The 19,912-nt window shown below is 32.4% G+C and overlaps 2 protein-coding genes and 1 pseudogene across 3 annotated transcripts; 2 read left to right on the top strand and 1 right to left on the bottom strand.

The window, feature by feature from the left end:
- Nucleotides 1-42: 42 nt before the first annotated feature.
- LOC114195304 (uncharacterized) lies at nucleotides 43-1,504 on the top strand. The gene is made up of 4 exons (XM_028085722.2): nucleotides 43-348; nucleotides 460-578; nucleotides 780-922; nucleotides 1,058-1,504. The coding sequence occupies exons 1-4, from the start codon at nucleotides 297-299 to the stop codon at nucleotides 1,191-1,193; spliced, it is 450 nt and encodes a 149-aa protein (XP_027941523.1). The 5' UTR covers nucleotides 43-296; the 3' UTR covers nucleotides 1,194-1,504.
- Nucleotides 1,505-9,517: 8,013 nt separating this feature from the next.
- LOC114195303 (uncharacterized) lies at nucleotides 9,518-12,673 on the top strand (annotated as a pseudogene). Its single transcript, XR_014984058.1, has 8 exons — nucleotides 9,518-9,751; nucleotides 10,007-10,290; nucleotides 10,453-10,524; nucleotides 10,653-10,691; nucleotides 10,952-11,059; nucleotides 11,249-11,346; nucleotides 11,482-11,593; nucleotides 12,165-12,673. The product of XR_014984058.1 is annotated as an uncharacterized LOC114195303 (transcript).
- A 1,542-nt stretch (nucleotides 12,674-14,215) lies between these two features.
- LOC114195302 (proteasome subunit alpha type-1-A-like) lies at nucleotides 14,216-17,224 on the bottom strand. The gene is made up of 2 exons (XM_028085720.2): nucleotides 16,756-17,224; nucleotides 14,216-14,897 (listed from the first exon to the last, which is right to left on the bottom strand). Exons 1-2 carry the CDS (start codon nucleotides 17,104-17,106, stop codon nucleotides 14,406-14,408), a joined length of 843 nt encoding a protein of 280 aa, XP_027941521.1. The 5' UTR covers nucleotides 17,107-17,224; the 3' UTR covers nucleotides 14,216-14,405.
- Nucleotides 17,225-19,912: the final 2,688 nt, after the last annotated feature.

Raw genomic sequence — 19,912 nt, 5'->3', positions numbered from 1 at the left:
TATCGTGACCTTGTCTTCTATTCTGTGGGCGACATTAATTGAAGCCCAGAACATTCATTTACTTTATTCATCGGAATCATAGGATCAGTGGTACTATATACGATGTGGGACCCACTTCATCTTTCTCATCACGCCTAAAAAAATCAACAAGAGATAAGAACAAAGGAAAAAGAAACATCTCATCACTGTCATCGACAACAATATAAAAATATTACAAACCTGTGATGATGAGCAAGTAGGTTAATTATCCTTATAGACATTAAGACACTGGTTTTTACTCACAGTTTCACAACACAATGGGTTCTCTTATGGCAGGATGGGACTCTAACCATGTGGATCCTAAGTCAGGTAAATTATACTTCGATCTTTGATTTCGTGTCAGATTAAGTTAAACAAAGATCAATAATTTTTATTTTTTTTCATTTGAATGATGTTAATTAAGGTTTTTGAATGTTTCAGCCACACTTAAGAGGAACCGTTCACTGACCAAAGATGAGATTAACGCTTTCTGGAAATCAAAGAAGAAGATAGAGGAAGAACACCTCACTGCTATTTCCACTTCACCATACACTGTTCAGGTTTTCAAAATCTGAAACTTGTGCCTTAAATAACATTGATTATATATCTCTGTCTTCTGCTTAAATTTTTGTTTAATGTATTTATCAGATAAAGAAACTTTTTACGATTATAAACTTTAAACTGCATGATCATATCAGTTAACGCTAATTTTTGTAGATCTCTGTTAAACTCTTTTCTGGTTTGTGATTTTTGTGATGCAGAATGAACAGGTGAGGAAGAACAACGCAGAGTCTGAGAAGAAGTTTCAGAAATCAGTGAGCATGCCAGTGACACGTGTACGTGAAAACTTAAATAAGGACCTTTTTGATACAAGTTTGGAGCAGCTTATCGAGAAAAATGGCTGGTAATAATAATATAAACTTTTTCTAATGCAATATTATAATTTTAGAAACTAATTAATCAACTAGTTTTGCAGTGTTATTTAGTTAATTAATTATAGTTTTAATATATGTGCATGTATATGCATGCATGCATGCAGGTGGACCAGGAGTAGCTGGGCATTTCTGAATGAGCCTCCAGTGAATGAAGCTGCATCATACAAGTACACATCACAGTTTCATGTTGCTAACATGGAATCATCAAAATTTAACCCACAAAATGGAATCAGTGCTTGAGGAAAATATATATATATATATATATATATATCTTCACTGGTGTTGGTGTCTGCATCAAAAACTATATAATATATATATATATATATATATATATATATATATATATATATAACATGATGTTATTAGTGGGTTTAGTTGGTGTTGTTGTTCATGTTTGGGTGAAGAATATGTTATGAGAGAATTTGGTGTGCGTGTGTGTGTGTTTGGTTTGGAAAAATTGAAGGCAACAAATGGAGAAAGAACTTCTGATGTTGAAACGTGTGGTTTGTTTGAAGAGGGTAATTGGAATGATCTGAACAATTAATGAATGACTTTCATGTGCTAATTATTTACTGATGTATATATATATATATATATATATATATATATATATATATATATATATATATATATATATATATATATATATATATATATATATATATATATATATATATATATATATATATATATTGTATAACTTTTTTGTTATCTTTCTACAAATTTTGAGGACAATATATTTTAATTACTAAATTTTGATAATTTTTTTTATAATATGAGATGTTATCTTTTAAGTAAATGTGAAATATTGAGAATGAGAAAATAAAAAAATGAAAAATCACTTAAAAGATGTTATCTGAGATTGTAAGAAAAAGTTGTCAAAATTTAATAGTTAAAAAATTAGTTTTCAAAATTTTATAATGCTTTCCTTATTTTTTATTTTTCCTTCTTTTTTGGAAAAAAATTGTTGGCTTAATTATTATTTGTGAAGTTATATTTAATATTTTAGTAAAATTGTTATATCATGTATGAATGAAATAAATATTTACAAGGAAGGAGTGGTGATAAAATAATCTTTATTATAGCTTAATAAGTTTGTTTATATGATGACGCTAGTTCACTGATTTAATTGAATGATTGATTGGGCTTGGGCTTGGGTTGTCCATGCATATGAAAGGTAGATGGTTCCAGCATTTCATTCAAGTCGTTTATGGGCCAAGCCCATTTTAGATTGCTTTCTCGTTTTCAAACATAATGAATCACATTAAGATGCCAACTTGTTCTTAATTTCAAATAAATCAATAAACACGATAAAAACATATTGCTATAAATTTCAAGCACAACTCATATTAACTATGATTTCTTTATGTAATATCGGATATAATATATATATATATATATATATATATAATAATAATAATAATAATAATAATAATATAATATAATATAACATAACATAAAATGTTTATTTTAAAAATAATACAATATAACATGATATGTTTATTTTAAAAATAATACAATATAATATATGATATCTATATGTTATAAAGTGTATAATAATTTAAAAAACATAATGTATTATTATTATCGTTTGCATCCAAATTCTAATCATAAGTGTTAAAATTATCAATATAAAAAATTATAAATAATTATCATTACATAAAAAATTATAAGTAATTATTATTATAAAAGTATTATTGTTTAATAAATTAGAAACTTCATTTATATATAATAATAAAGTATTTTAGAATATTGGATATGAATATATGTTAAATACGTTACCTAAATTGAAGAATTAATATTTCATAATATTAGTTAATTAATAATAAATAATAAATCATAAATTTAAATATATTATTAAAATAAGAATTCACGTGATGTACACTACATTGTCAAGCTATGTGCCAAGCTTTAATTTTATTATTATTAATAGTAATACAATTAAGTGAATTAATATTTCATAATTAAATATCTATAACTCAATAAATATTAATAGATACAATATTTAATTTAGTGTGACATATTTTAATTTGAACTTTCAAGACACACATTATGATTTGATTTATTCTAAAAAGCATTGCAACAATTATGCAATAATAATAAAATATTATAATTTTATTTAAAATATGTAAAAAATATTAAAATTATATTTGTAAACTCCTTTTTCCAGTTTATAACTCATTGGACTTGGCCTTTTCGTAGGTCCAAGACCAGTCCTACAGTAGGATCTCAATACCCCACTCAGCTTTTTCATTATCTCTTGTCTCCTTTTCAGAAATAGCTCTCTCTTCTCTCCTTCTCATATCTCCAGCAAGGTGCTCTCCTAGGGCATACCATTCTTACGTCTCCAAGCTAGCAAAACCTCGTCCGTCTCCAAGTAAGTTGAGCCTTAGGGTTTTAGATATGCTTTTCCCCCCTTTATACACTGTTTGAGCATGTTGGTCAGTTAGGGTTCCATTTATTTACCTCGTTTTGTCCTGGTTTTCATGTTTTAGCTCACTACTCGAGTTCCTGGAGCTGTGGTATCCCCTTAGTTAGGGTCTGTTTGCTTTTGGTACTCAAAACAGAGGTAAGGGAAGCTAGTATTTTAATCGTTTAGAATATTTCTCCTGGTTTTTGGTTTGCTGAATGCTTTTGGAATGCTGAATGAGGTTTTTGGTGGTATGAGAAGTGTCTTGTTTGTATCTGGTATGTTCCCTTGTGTGTGTTCCTGCTGCATGCGTGAAACAGTGGTGAGTACTGTCATTCTCGCCTAAGCGAGCTCGTCTCACCTAGGCGAGAGTGTCTGAGACTCGCCCAGGTTCTGCTCGAGTGTCTCGCTCAGGCGAAGGGCTCCTGCTTTGAGCGACGCATGGTCTCGCTCAGGCGAGAGTGACTCGCCCAAGCGAGTTCTCGAGGAAAACCTGATGTACTGTGCTCGCGTTCTCGTCCAGGCGAGAGATCTGCGTTTTGGGCGAAGGATGTAACATCCCGACCGAATATTACAGATTTAAATATTAAAATAGAGAAAATATAATTAAACTGCATTTACTGAAATATCATTTCCCCAAAACGGGGGAAATTTTAAAAATTTTATTTCTTTCACAATAAACCAAAATTCATAAGTATAAATAAGATTGTAATTATCCAAAAGTCCAGAATATTCCTAATTACAATTTATTTGAAAGCATAAAAACTTCATAAAAGTTCTGAAAGAAAATCTTCTCCCAAAACTAGCCTCGCTTCGTCTCTAGGCCTCACCAGATTCACCTGAAATAACATCTACTCCCGTGTACCGCGTACACGATCATCGCCAAACACAAACAGATAAGGAGAGCTAACAAATTACACATATATATAAATATTGCACACACACAAACACACACACACACACACACACACACACACACACACACACACACACACACACACACACACACACACACACACACACACACACACACACACACACACACACACACACACACACACACACACACACACACACACACACACACACACACACACACACACACACACACACACACACACACACACACACACACACACACACACACACACACACACACACACACACACACACACACACACACACACACACACACACACACACACACACACACACACACACACACACACACACACACACACACACACACACACACACACACACACACACACACACACACACACACACACACACACACACACATATATATATATATATATATATATATAACTTAATAATATTACAATATATAATTTTATTTACTAATATAATATCATCTATATTTAAAAAAATAGTAAAAATAAAGATAATACACTTTTTTTGTATTTTTTTGTATTTTTTTTAGTTTTATCCTCTTAATTATTATTTTTTAGAATTTTTATTTTTTATTTTTAGTAACTATTTTTTTTTTAAATTTGAATATTTACTCTTATATCATTTCAATAATTACTTTTACATAATATTTTTTTACATTGCAACTTGTAATATTTTCTATTTTAATAAATAACATTTATTTTATTTATAGTTATATCTATTGTTTTATATTTTATATTTTTTAATTTTATTTTGATAACTAAAATTTATTTTATTGTGGTGCAAAATGATCAATTATCCCAAACTCACTTATATAATTTAAGTTTAATTGTCTAAGTGACAAATTAATTAATTAAGTATGAAGGTTAATTTTTTTTAATAAACAAACATAATAATTATCAAATATCATACATTTCTTCAATTACTTTAACCCATTTTAAAAAAAGTTAACAAAAACAAAAATTTATATACTAAAATTAACAAATTATTTCTACATATTCATCATGAAATTAATTAATAATTTGTTTTCCGGCGCAGCGTGACGCAGCAACACTGTAGCAGTGGTACATTTCTATTTCAGTGTCTTATTTTTTTATTTTTTTATTTTTTAGAATAAAAGTAGTGTGGAAGAATCCAAAAAGTAGGTTTAAGAGATGTGGCACGAATCTTAAGTAAAATCATTGAGACAAAATGATTCATACCATTTCGGTTTATTAATCATTCATCCCATGCCTGCTTATCCTCCTAAACTGGATTTTGCACAAGTATAACACACCACTCACCACCCCATATCCATAAAGTGATTCCACTTTCAAATTCTTTAAATTTTGTCTACACAAATTTTCATCACATTTTTGTTTAGGTGAGTAAAAAAACATCTTTTAATGGAGGTGAATATGAAAATGTGGAATTAGAGGTGTTAATTTGGTACGATCCATGTAAATTAGGGTAAAAAAAGTTTATAAAGCAAGAAAGCTCTAATCAAAAAAGTTTACAAAATAAAAAAATCTACAAAAATTCAGGGTCAACCCATGAGCTATTTTCTTAAATATGAAAAATATATTATTAAATTTTTCGTCCTCATCTTAGGGTCTGTCTAGGACGTCAGCCCGAGTTGACTCGGTCGTCGACACGGCCTTGACGGGTTAGATGGGCTTGATGACCCACACAGGTCAAGCGTGCCCGATGACCCGGGAAGAACGGAGGGGCCCGACGACTTGAACGGGACAGACGAGCTCGATGATTTCGGATGGGTCTGAAGACTTGAATGGGCTTGACGATCGAAGCCGAGTGAGTCCAACAACTCGGATGGTTCAAATGGGTCTGACGATCCTGATATAACTGATGACCTGGAAAGAACGGAGGGATCCGACGACCTGAACGAGACAAACGAGCTCGATGATTTCGAACGGGTCCGAAGACTCGAACAGGCTCGACGATTGAAACAAGTCGGATGAGTCTAACAACTCGAATGGTTCGAATGGGTCTGACGATCTTAATATAAACGATGACCAGACAAGCCTGACAGACTCGACGACCCAGATTGGTCTATCGGGCACAACAACTTGAACGGGTCAAACATGTCAAAAACTCAAATGGAATGAACAAATACAACGATCCAGATAAACCAAACATGCCCAAAATTTTATATAGATCAAACGAGCACGACAATCTAAGCAGGTCCAATGGGCCCGACGCAAGCATTGCACCCCGTTTCTTCTTAGGTGCGTCGTAGTGGGAGATTTTTCCCTAACAATATTGACCAATGATGGAAGCCGAAGTGGATCTCAACAACGCCATTAGAAGTTCATGCAACAATGGAATTCACACTTCACACACTCATTTTTTAGCCAAAGAAAACGCCATTGTCCACAAAATGCTGACCAAGCAAACATTTGTTAATGCCTAAAGTATAAAAAAGGCACTGAATAATTGTCTTAATTTACTTCCAAGAAGAGAAAAAGAAACTCATTCCATTTCTTTATGCATAGATATTAGAAAGTGGAACATTTCCTACTCAATGCTCATTTCTTTTTTTTGTATTGATGAATAGGAGCCATGTGCCAAATTCCTATAGTCAAAGGCTAAAAGGAGTTATTCATCACTTTTCACTAAATGCTAAAGCTTAATCATTAAAGTCTATAACAATGAACTAATCTTTTCGTAATATCCAATAATAAATAATACGCTCCTTAGTTAAAATTAAATAAATTTTTCTAAATGTGTATAAAATATTGTTGTGTTATTTGGGCACAATTTGATGGGAATCTAAAAAGTTTGGACAAAAGCAAAAAAATTGTTCCTTGATTTCTGCTGACTTATTCTACTATATTACCACACAGAAAATAATGTTTTTTTCGACCAATAATCACAATGGTATCAATGTTGTTGTTTACTTACGTTGAAGGGTGTTGTCAAATATGATCACGTGTGACAAATTGATACTTTCTTATATTTCCCCATAACTATTAGAGAAATATCTTTTAACGTCTAATACAAATATTTAAAATATAAAAATCATTTTAAGTAACATTATGATTAAAAAGTGAATTTTGAAACTTAAATCTAATTTAATCTTATATAAGATCGATAATTTATAAGATAGTTTGTACTCATTTATATTTTATAAATTAATTTTATATGTAATTGATGTGAAATTTTTTATACAATTTAATAATTAGTAAATTTAATAAGGATAAACTCTAACTTATAATTTTAATATCATATTAAAAGGTAGATTTTAAAATTTAAGCATTTTATTTCATAAAATTAATTTATTAGATAAAACTTACGTTCTTTTATATAATAAATTATTTTTATCTCTAATTGACAAGTTATTTAACGATAAATATTAAAAGATAAACTTTTAAATTTGAAATAATTAATATAAGATAGGTATAAAAGTTTGTTGTGTTTCAAAAGTAGTGAAATCTTAAATATTAAGACCACTGAAATATTTTTATCCGATGAAATTACATAATAAATATATTTATATTAAAGAAATGTACAAGGTCCCTTCACAATTCAAAAGAAAAAAAATAATGCTTCTTTATAAAATAAGATGATAAATACTTTCTTTAAAGACATTTCATTCTCTCTGCTATATTCTTCCCCATATATCTATGTCAAATTTTCATAAAATTGAAATACTCAGACATTCTCTAGATAAAGACATTATCTCAAATAGAAAAAGTAAAACAAAACAATAAAATATATAAAGCTACGATCCATCGACACTTCAACCTGGGTTATATATTTGTGCCAATATTTTAGAATATTTTATCATTTTATCGATACTTATAAATGAAGTATTTATTTTATAAAATCGTAGTACATTACAAGATTTTTTTTTAATGATGACCAATTTTAGTAGCAAAAAATAATTAGTCACTATATAATGACCAATCTAAATACCAATTCACAAACTAAAAATTATTAGCAACTAAAATAGTTCCAAAAAATTATAATTGGTCACTATAAAATAGTTTCTATTAAGAATTGATTTATAAATTAGTCACTAACATTAGTTATAAGATTTCGATCACCAAAATAAATGGTTTCTAAATTGGTTACTAACATTTACAATCAGGTTTTGGCTATCAAAATAATTGGTTTCTAAATTGATCTTCAATTAGAAAATTCGTCTCTAACATGTTTTTGGTTACTAAAATTAGTTATTATTTAAGAATTTTCTTTTAATGGTATTATTATGATAACAATAATTTATATTTTTTATGTTGACAACTTTAATCATATAGTTTTATTTTGGATTCACATAATAACAATCATATATTTATTATGTTTTTAAGAATTGTTGTTCACTTCTCAATATTCATATATCACGTATCTATCACGTATCGTGTGTCCTATTATTTTAAAAATAAACGTATTAACATATTGGATACGTGTCGTATCCGTGCATCATAAATGTAAAATAAATTATTAACATAAATAAATAGATTTTAAAAAATAAAATAAAATATATTTTTGCATAAATATTTACAACTTTTTATCTTTATTATAAAATATAAATCTAATATTCAAATAGCATAAATTCTAACTATATATAAAATTCGAAGTGACTAATAACTTCCATGCCATGACCGATAATTTTTATCTTTATTCTTTTAAAGATTTGACATTTAACTCTATATTTTGAGGAGCATTGTTTCCATAAATCCACTTTCAATAGCAAAATGACTTTAATTTCTCTAAGATGCCTATATTGGAAACAAATTTTCTATAACAAATCTAAGTTCTCTTTTTTATTTTTTATAATATATTTTACTTCTATTTTATGTTTATCTTATTGCTTTTTAAACAATCGAAAGTCTTTTTGAGATTTCTTATTTTGAAAAAAAAAAGTCAAAATTCTCTTTCAATTTTTCTTATACATATATAAACATTTCAAAATTTAGTCTTAAAATCTAAATAAATTAAAATAAACACATGAAAGAAATTAATTTTCATTCTTCACATTCATATTTCATTTCATGCAGACCATCCTTAATAACATTACCAAAATACAATTTAGTATGTTTCATAGATTGCATTACAAGACTCAACAAAATATACAGACAAAACAACAAAAGTGAACACCGCGATATCCGGAAAATGCTGCGGCGCCATCGTGCTGTTACTGTACCATTGCTTATTACAAATATATATATATATATATATATATATATATATATATATATAAATAGAGAGATATCTATATATATAAATATAGAGGAGTGAGTGTAAGAATACAGAAAAAGGTGAGAAGAGAAGAAGAATTGATTCTTAAAGAAGAAGAGTGGTGAGAGTGAGAAGAAGAAAGATGGGAGCAGAAGCATTGTTGAAGAAGGAGGTTGCAGTTGCAGAGGCACCCATTGTTGTGGGACTGCAACCCTCAGCCCTGGTTGACCACGTGGCAAGAGTGGATTGGTCCTTGCTTCATCAAATTTCCGGTGAACATGGAGGCTCCATACCTGTATTACTACTACTCACACACCCCTCATCACAAATTTTCTTCCTTTTCATTTCCTCACTCTCACTCTTAACTTTTTTCGCTTTTATTATCACTTTCACTAGGTGGGTTCTTACAATCTTCTCTTTTTCTATGGTTTCATTTTCAAAGCATAGCCTTTTTGTGTTAAATTATTCTGTATATGGAAGCAATGTTGTGATCCTTCATAACATGACGTGGGTGTTGAATTGTTTGGTAAAATCTGTTTCATGATGGTAGGTTGAGCTTGAAGAGCTTGAAAAAATATACTGAGGGAGGTGAAAATCCATGTTCTCTCATGCCATGATGATGATGATGATGATGATGATTCTGCATATGTTAAGACCTTGGCTGGAGGCAGTGTTGCAAACACGGTTCGAGGGCTGAGAAGTGGGTTTGGGATTTCTAGCGGAATTATTGGGGCTTGTGGAGATGATGAACAAGGAGTGTTGTTTGTCCATAACATGAATTTCAATGGAGTTGACCTCTCTAGACTCAGGAAGAAGAAAGGACATACAGCACAGGTTTGGTTAAAACTTAGAAGAAACATTTTCTTAAATGTTTTTGGTGTTGTTGAATTGTTTTTTTCAAGGATCGATATCAAAGTTTGTCATAAAGTCAATTGTATCAGTAAATGTTTTGTACAAAAGTAGAAATGTAACAGCTTAGCTATCTATCTGTCACAGTGTGTTTGTTTGGTTGATGATTTGGGAAACCGTACCATGCGACCCTGTCTCTCTAATGCTGTGAAAGTTCAGGTACATGACTCCATTGTGTGTGTGTGTGTGTGTCTCAAATATACATGCATTTAGTTCAGGTTGAAACTAAAATAGCCATCAACTAAATTGTGTAAAGTTTGACAATTACTCTGCTTTTTTTCTTGCAGGCGGAAGAGTTGACTAAAGAGGATTTTAAAGGCTCCAAGGTTGTTGTCTTTGTCAATTGATTGAACTATTATGGATGCTTAACATTTTGGTGTTATTCAGAATACTTAATGTTTCATTTTGATCTGATTCTTGTTGTCATGATAGGGATTACATTCATCAGTTTCTTCTAGGACTGAACTAATTGTTCATGCAATGTAAATTCCACCAGAATGGATCATAGGATGAGAGTGAATTTGCCTTATATTTGATACTCTGCATTATTCACTTTAACTTAGTTTTCTGTATATTAAAATTTCAGTGGTTGGTGTTAAGATATGCTATACTAAATTTGGAAGTGATTCAAGAAGCCATTCTTTTAGCAAAGCAGGAAGGTCTTCTTGTTTCTTTGGATTTGGCCAGTTTTGAGGTATTTATTCTACGCAACTCAAAATTCCCTTACCATCTGCATCAACAATTAAGAACTATGATATCATGTTTCATTTCATGTTTGTGCAAACAAGTTATTAGGTAGGAAATTTAAAAATTAATGAAAATATGGTTTTCTAGGCATCAGCTATGTAAATTTAATCTTATATGGTGTCTTTATTTTGGCTAGATGGTAAGGAATTTCAAACAACCACTTCTGAAGCTACTGGAGTCTGGGAACATTGACCTTTGTTTTGCCAATGAGGATGAGGCAACAGAGCTTCTAAGGTAACTGTCATTTGCATTTTCGTTGTCTTAGTTTCACTTAATAAGTAATCTTCTGTTTTTTTTTTTTTATATTTTTTTTTATATATATATATATATATAAATTCTGTCACTTTATTACACAATGGATTAATTCAGGGGTGAACAAAATGCTGATCCAGAAGCTGCAGTAGAATTTCTTGCCAAGTGCTGCCAATGGGCAGTAGTAACACTTGGTTCTGATGGATGCATTGCAAAACATGGAAACCAGGTTTGTAAATTATGAGTGACACCAGTGGAAATTGTGAACTCTTACATAGGGAAAATAACCAATAGCTGTAAGTGAAGAAAGCTGAGTGAAATTTAGAAAACTTCACTTTATTCCTAACTATATCTTTATTAAGCTGATCAAATTAGTATGAGACTATGAATGAAATTTTAAGATACCAAAATGAATCATTTAAACTTAACTGGTGAAACTGAAACTTGAAATTCTGATGAGTGATATATGAGGATGGAACAAGTATAGTGCAGGAAAGTGTTTGATATTATCTGTTGAAGCAAAACTTAGGAAGAAAGGAGGTAGGAAATCCCATATCAACCAAAGATAAGATCAATTTATGGTATATAAGTAGGTGTAAACCTAAAGCTGGTTTTGTAAAGTTAAATTAAACTTCAAGTTTATTTCTTAACATGATATCAAAATTAGAATCTATTGTAATGAAGTTTAATAATTATTAGGTTTATTGTTCTATTTGCTATCAAGTCATTGTCGGATCATAACCGATTTTAAAGATTGAGTTAAATTTAAAGTAAGTCTTAGTTGTGTTTGAATGTGTCAGATTGCACGTGTTCCAGCCATAGGAGAAGCAAAGGCAAAAGATGCAACAGGAGCTGGGGATCTGTTTGCAAGTGGGTTTTTGTATGGAGTGATCAAAGGAATGACACTTGAACAGTGCTGCCAAGTGGGGGCATGCAGTGGTGGGTCTGTTGTACGTTCTCTTGGGGGTGAACTCACATTGGAGAATCTTCATTGGATGAACAAACACATGCAGATCATGAATCTTCTCACGCCAAATACTGCCAAATGAACACAAACTTCTTCCTTTTCTTTTCTTCTTTTTTTCCTTTACATTTCATCTCTCGTCAGAAAATGGCAGCAATTGTATTATTGTTCCAGTTGTGGAATGCTTTCATTAATGCATGCAAGCAAGCCTAAACAAGTTCTACACAAACACAACTACACTTCAGGTTCATGCAAGCAGGATTACCATTTTAGCTCAATCTAAAACATGCCACACTTATGGTTGTTATGATTTTCTTAAATAAAACTGTATAAACAATTCAAATACTATCATGAAATGTTCTTGAAACGTTAAATAAATTTAACATAATTTGGTTAAAAGGACTAAATTCATGCATTATTAAAAATGAAGGACTAAATTGGTAAAAAAGTTTGAAGAGAGATTAATTCCAAATTTCACTGAAATTGGAAAGACCAAAAACATATTTCACCATATTATTAATTCTAATTTTACCATCAAGTAACCTTATAACCGGTAAGTCAATAAAATTCTTGTTTTTTTTATGAACTGAATTTGAGAAAACCAATGTCTCAAATGGATTCAATTGTTCATAAAGACATGGAGAATCTTTAGTGTGCCATTATGATGGAAATTAACAGGTCTTCTTTAAAAATAAAAAGTTAAATTTGATCTATTTATCCATCCATCATAAACCTCTTCTAAGAATGATATAACTTGTTGAAACATCCAGACTAATGTATAAGCATGTTCAAAAGGCTATTTTCTTATAAACCTCAAAAAACTAGTAGTTGTATTGTAGTATTGACTTAAATTAACCCAATAGTAGTCATAAATTTCTTAAATTATTTTTGAATATGTAGTATTATACATACAGAGCCATGGCTTACGGTGGTCGCTCGATTTTAGTATCTAAGTTCCATCAAGTAATTTAATAGGTTAAAAAAAAAGTCACCATTTAATATGATTAATAAAAAAAAGTTCCATCTAAGTAGTTCACTGCATCATGGTTCATATAGAAAGGTGTATTATACATAATTTATTATTTATTTCAACTAGACATGAACAACAAGGATGATTTCAGACTTTCACAAAATTCAAATAATTAATTTCAAGTGCACGTAGACTGTGGAACTTGGATTACTTGTTCAAACTTTATATACTCCATAATAAACAAATAAATTAAACAAATAAATAAGAACTATGATTAACATGACACCATTTAAAAAAAAAAAAAAAACCTTTGCAGCAACCTTTGTATGAATTGTTTTACCGACAATTACGAGTGAAACAACTACAGTCTTGGCTTACTATATGGTATTAATTACATGAATCCCTATTTAGCTTAATGGCAATACCAACATTTTGAACAATGAAATAGAACTTTTTTATTTGGTTTCCCCGAACAAGTAACAGTTGTGTTATTATAAAAGATTTGGAGGTGCAGGAAGACAATGGAGTACATGAAGAAGCCCCCAAAAATAAACAAAACTGTACTCAGGTTTTTTGTTAAAAAAGAAGTGCTCGAGTGAGAAAAGAGTTGCTCAAACATTAAAAAACCTCTAACTGAATACACACAAATTTTACTCAACAAATTGAAAAGTAATGTCACTCCTGAAATAATTAAAAGAGAGATAACACTACATTTCTTAATTCATTTTCTAATTTCGCAATCCATAAAATTAATTTAAAAAAACACAAAACTTGAAACTGTCTTCAAATAAAAAAAGTGTAGCAAAAGTAGTGATTTTTAACAAATTTTAACCATTAAAATGAACCTAAAAGGGTTATAAAACATTTCTTAAATAATTAAGTTTAAAAAGTTTTATCCAACATTTTTTCAGCCAGACTTTCAGAAAATTGTTGCAAATTGTCATGAAACAGCAATTAAATCGTTTACAGTGAGGGATGAATTGCAGAAGCAAACAGATTAACGAAAGAAAATCCATCAAGGTCTTCTTCCATGACACAAACAATATGAAACCTACTCATATTTTTAAATATTGGTATTCAACACCTCTAGAAATTGATTTTAAATTATCAAATTTCCATTGGAGAACCACCTTGGTCTCCTCCAGCAGCACCTTGATCTGCACCAGAAGCCTGGTCGGTGGGAGCATCCTGCTCGGTTGCTGGCTGAGCTTCTTCAGCTGGAGGTTCATCCTCCTTCACAATCTCAAAAGTATCAATCAGCTGTTGAACAGTTTCTTGATCTAAAATGTGGAATGGTTCACCAACTCCAACCACAGCAATAGTGCATACAGAACTCCTCAGTTTTTCACCTTGCAAGGACTCCCTAGTTGCGATAAGTGCATCTTTGATCAGATCTTCTCGAGAAGAGCCCATGAAGTTATCAAACCTGCGTTCCAAATATGTCTTTGCAGCTTGAGAGCGAGATCCAATAGCAAAAGCCTGATATTCAAAATAGTTTCCACTGGGACAGTTGTAATAGAGGTGAGCTCCTGATTCATCTAATCCAGCTACCAGGAGGCCAACCCCATAAGGACGTTTCCATGACCGTTGCGTGCAAACCTGCAACTCAAAATTGCATCACGAACACCGATTAGAAAAATATCTTTACAGTTCAAACCCATACACTATTTATTCAACTTCTTATGACTAAAGCACAAATTACACAAGTATAACCGCATATAATAGAAATAACATGTTTGGATAAACTTCACTCAAACACCTCTAAAAGAGAAAAGATGAGGAAAAATGAATTCTGCTTCTTTACAAATTAAAATTAGTTTATACATGGAACTAATTTCTAGAATTTGTTTCCTATTAACTTTTCCAAAATTTGATTTTTAACCAATGCATAAGCTACTTTAAGCTTATGGGGAAACTACTTTTTTCCTTCTTAATTTTTCTCTCCTATAAGTGCTTATGGAAAAGTTTCCTCCAAACCAAATGTTTATTAGCTAATCCAATTCCAATATTTTGTTGATTGTGAACTAAACAGGCAAAATTCTAATAATGCAGCTACATTCAAGAGCCTGAAAAAAGAGGGGGAGGGTTACTTCTCCTAAAAAAAATGTTCAATAGATTTTCTATCTCTATGTACAGAAAGATTCTTCCACCACAGTAAGTAAAATCCAAGTTCTTCTTTTACATTGACAGCTTAAACCTAATTCAACTAGGTCTTTTACGTAAAAATTATGACAACTTGAACATCACAATAATTTGTTTTCTACTTCATAATACAGCCTTCTTCTCAACACAGATTTTGCATAACAGAATAAATATGACACGGCTGCATAACTTGCAATGATGCAAACATGAATATTATAATCCTTCACACAGAAATCTCAATGGTACTGTGTGCTACTTAAATTTCCAACAGTAATAGAACCCAAAGTTTCTACCAAACAAAAATCTCAAATACAATAACTGGACTGTCCTGTGGGAGCAAATCAACATTAAGATCGCTGTGCTCGGGTACCGACATTGTGTGGTTTAGATTCACAACCTCTCGGGGCTGTGCTCTGGGTGTTAAACCGAGAATACCCTGAGCTTAGGTGGACTCCTAGATTGGTGCTTCTTGTTGAACTTTCCGCTAGCTGCAAATATAGGAAGCGAGGCACATGACCCCTGAATCGTTCGGCACAAACAGTGCAGCCAACGTACCACCATCTTAAAGGGATTTGGGGGTTGCGGAGACTAGAGGCAGACACACCTATACTTAGGGAAGGATCTAATCTTTGATAGACAAAGAAGATAGAAACCTTTGAGGGATAGTGTTCTGAAGTTAAGCAGAGTTTATAAACATGAATAACTATGACACGACTGCATAATTTGCAACGATGTAAACATGAATACTATCATCGTTCACACAATAGGCAGAAACCTCGGTGGTACTGTGTGCTACTTAAGTTTCCAACAGAAATAGAACCCAAAGCCTCTACCACGCAAAAGTAACAATCTCAAATAGCAGCACACATAACAAAATTTGAAGATGCTATAGCAAGATAGCAGGAAGGCGACTATTTTAAATATTATCATTATAACAAAAATCAGATAGTTTATACTACACACCATAAACATAAGAAAAGAAACTCGCTATAAACAGTAAGTTATAGTTTACACAACGAATCACCATCAGTTTCGGAACAATCGAAACAAAAGAGTAATGAAGAAAAAAAAAGACGATGACACTAACAGACATTTGCAGTTTAATCGCATTCAACAAACGCAATTCACCAGTTTAATCCCACGACCTAAAATCGAAATTAAACAGCGAAACTCTAGAAGAGTCGCTTCAATTCTCACATAGATAGTAATTATTGAAGAAAAGCAAACCCTAGAAGAGTAGTTTCATTCTCACAGAGATAGAAATTACTGAAGAAAACCAAACCCTAAGTGGAAGGGAAGGGAAGGGAATGAGGACCTGTGCCTTGTCGGCGAGTTGAACGACAAGTCTGCCGACAGGGAGAGGGGACTCGTAGGTGTAGTTATAGTTGATGCACTCGGATCGCATGTATCGGGAAAGGACGCGGCCATCGGCAGTGAGGCCGGCGATGGCGACGCCGATGTGGTTGTCGACCTTGAAGATCTTCTTCTGATGAGAAGAGAGTTCGGAGTTGGCCTTGTTGACGCATGCGAGAACCACGTGCGTCTTGGATCGGAGACCGATCGCCGCCGAGCCCTGCTTCACCGCCTCCATCGCGTACTCCACCTGGAACAGCCGCCCCGCCGGGCTCCATGTCGTCACGTCCGTGTCGTACTGATTTCTGAACATTGTCGATTCAAAATCAAAACCAAAACCTCTTGTTCTTCACTCTCTCTTTATTGCAACACCTTGCTTCTTTCTCAAGAACTCTTACTCTCTCTCCTCTCGCCCCGTGCCTTCATTGTTGGACAAGTAAACCCACGTTTGACTGTTTAGTCCATAAATCCAATGGGCTACCATACATTAGACTGGCCCAACATAAAGATTGAGACTACCCGGTTTCTTCCTGCACCTCCAAAACTTTTCTCCTCTACTTCCGATATAAAAAAAAAAATGTTTTTCTCATTTCCATGTTGTGTGTGATAAAAGTAAAAATTGACTTCCGAGAGTATTTCTTCATATTATATATATATATATATATATATATATATATATATATATATATATATATATTTCGGATTGTATGTGTGAAATCCCTTTTAATTAATTTCTGTGTTAAGAGGAGTTTGAGCCTTGTCTATTCGAAGGCCTAGAGTCAGCTCACTTTGGGGACTCCCAAGACCTCCTTTACAGTCCTAATGTTTCACTTGTCTTATTTTCAAAAAATAGTTTCTTCCCTTCCTTTGTAGCATTTGAGAGCTCTGCTAGGGTACAGGAAACCTTCCATTTTTGAGCTAGCAAAATTCGTTTTACCCTAAGTAAGTCGAAAGTCGAACTTTGAAACTCCTTGGTCTTTTCTCCTCGTTTTTACCGTTTGGGGTTTGTTTTATCCTGGTGTTCCTATTTTCAGCTCACTGTTTGATTCTAAGAATTGTGTTACTCCTTGGTTTCGCAGCTGGTTGCGTTTGCTAGCATCTAAGCAGGTAAGGGAAGCTAGGGTTTTACTTGTGGTAGTTGTTCCTATTTTGTTTGGCTAAGTTTGATTAGTGTTTTGTGAAATATTAGATAAGATTGGGGAAAACATTAGTTTTTGGTATATTTCTGAGTTAAGGGTTCAAATATTCATGAAACTGTGATATTTGACGTTGTTTCTCGTATTCTGGAAACGTTGGGTGGTCGTTGGGCGAGTGACTTGGTCGCTGAAAGTTTAACAGTTGATCCTTAACACCTAGTTCTTGACTTTGGCTAGTCGGATCTTGAATCGGAGCTCTGTAGTGAGAGCAGTTTTTATCGCAAGGTCCCTGTAGTTTAGTTGTTGACAACATTGACCTTCATTGCTTGTTTGATGCATACCTTTCTCTATAGTTATTCAATTAAGTTGGTTCTTGTTGCATTTGGTTCTTGATTCAATAATCTTTAATTTGAATATAAATACACATTTTTTGGAGCTTTACAAAAACTGCAGTTTTATTTCTAAGATCCCAAATTGTTTGCATAATGTGTTGTTATATAATGAGTCATGACTTGGTTGGGTTGGACATTGGTATGCATTTATAAAGCATGAGATTGAATGAGATCTTATTATGTTGTGTATGAAATGGAAAACATAACAGTATGGTTGGTGGTGGTTTGGCATGAGAGTTGAATGCTTGATATGGCATGTGGATTTTGTTGGTAAAAGAGTTTCAAGGGAAACTCTTGGTGATGGTGGTTAGTGTATACCTTGACATAGGATATGTCTAGATAAAGGAAGGTATCCTAAACTCTAATAATTTATATGGTGAGAGTGGCAGGAGTTCCTAGTCTTGGAACATATTGGGCCCAAGACATTAGAGGATTAACTTATGTGTGGTTGGGTGATAACCCCTTGTGTTTAGACTTTGCAGAGTTTAGAAACCAGCACAGGTGCATACTTCCTTTAGAATTCTATATCAAGAGTATGATCCGGATATTGAGTTAGCGAGTCCTTTAATTGTTTGCTTTCACATGTTTTGGGTGCTTATGGCTTTACTCGTCTATAACTTGTTTTATAATCTGCTTGCTCAATAACATGTTAAATATTTTACTCTAGCTTACCCTTTCTCTTTGTCTGTTCTCTTCTTTGGCTTTTTCCTTTTGCGATGATAACCAAATCCTTAGTGTAAGCAGATGTGGAGACTCTTGGTGATCGTGATGTTGGCGGGGAGGCTGCGATGTATAGGGCTGGGCAAAAATAACTGTATTGTACAAAACTTAAGTTAACTATACTATTTAAAAAAAAAACTAAATTATTAATAGTAAAATTAAACTGTACTATTGTTTAAGTTAAAGTTTAAAAATTTGTACTGCAAACAGTTAATTGTTTAGAGCAGTACACTGAACTGTTTTCATTTATCTTGAATCTCATTCAGTCTCTTGAATCACGTTCGCTCCGCAAGCTCCATCGATATTCAATCACCACCGAGATTCAACCACCACCGAAGTTTTCGGTCTCCGTTGCCTCGTCGCCGTCGAAGGTCGTCGTCGAAGGTCGTCGTCGAAGGTTGCGTCGTCTTTCTTGAGGTATCTCTTGTTGCTCTTCATCTCTTTATAGCTTTAGGTTTATATTTCACTTCTCTTTTTTCTCCAATTCGACTTTTCCCTTCAATCATTCTGTATAATTAATTTATTTGACCCATCAGTGGACAAATTCGATTTTTGGCTTCTAGTTTCAGGTCAGGGAAGTGGCAGGAGGTGGACACTGGAGAAAGATTTGTGACAACTGAAGGAGCATGGCAAGGGCTCTTTTGATGACCACGAGGTAATTAATTAGGATTGTAGGGAAGAACCCTTTCTTGTGTCATGATCATTAGCCTGTGAAGTCACTTCGAAAGGGTAAGTTTTGGTTTCTTTACACATTGTGTTTATAGGTTGGGTGGTTGATTAATTGTATCCTTTGGATTAGATTTGTGCATGAATTATGATTACAAGAAAACTCGTTTTGTTGTAAAGGATGATGAAGGATTATGGGATGAGA

This window comes from Vigna unguiculata, chromosome 8, assembly GCF_037176805.1.
Source record: "Vigna unguiculata cultivar grain cowpea cultivar isolate G323 ecotype 2 chromosome 8, ASM3717680v1, whole genome shotgun sequence".
NCBI lineage: Eukaryota > Viridiplantae > Streptophyta > Magnoliopsida > Fabales > Fabaceae > Vigna > Vigna unguiculata.
The sequence above is the reverse complement of the archived record's forward strand: the minus strand, read 5'-3'. Positions and strand labels throughout refer to the sequence as shown.

What these genes read in the sequence shown, in the direction of transcription:
- LOC114195302 (XM_028085720.2), bottom strand. Translation starts at nt 17,106, where the DNA reads ATGTTCAGAAATCAGTACGACACGGACGTGACGACATGGAGCCCGGCG. An exon ending in AACTCGCCGACAAGGCACAG is followed by an intron (nt 14,898 to 16,755) that starts GTCCTCATTCCC and finishes TTTGAGTTGCAG; the next exon opens with GTTTGCACGCAACGGTCATG.
- LOC114195304 (XM_028085722.2), top strand. Translation starts at nt 297, where the DNA reads ATGGGTTCTCTTATGGCAGGATGGGACTCTAACCATGTGGATCCTAAG. An exon ending in CCATGTGGATCCTAAGTCAG is followed by an intron (nt 349 to 459) that starts GTAAATTATACT and finishes TGAATGTTTCAG; the next exon opens with CCACACTTAAGAGGAACCGT. An exon ending in CTTATCGAGAAAAATGGCTG is followed by an intron (nt 923 to 1,057) that starts GTAATAATAATA and finishes GCATGCATGCAG; the next exon opens with GTGGACCAGGAGTAGCTGGG.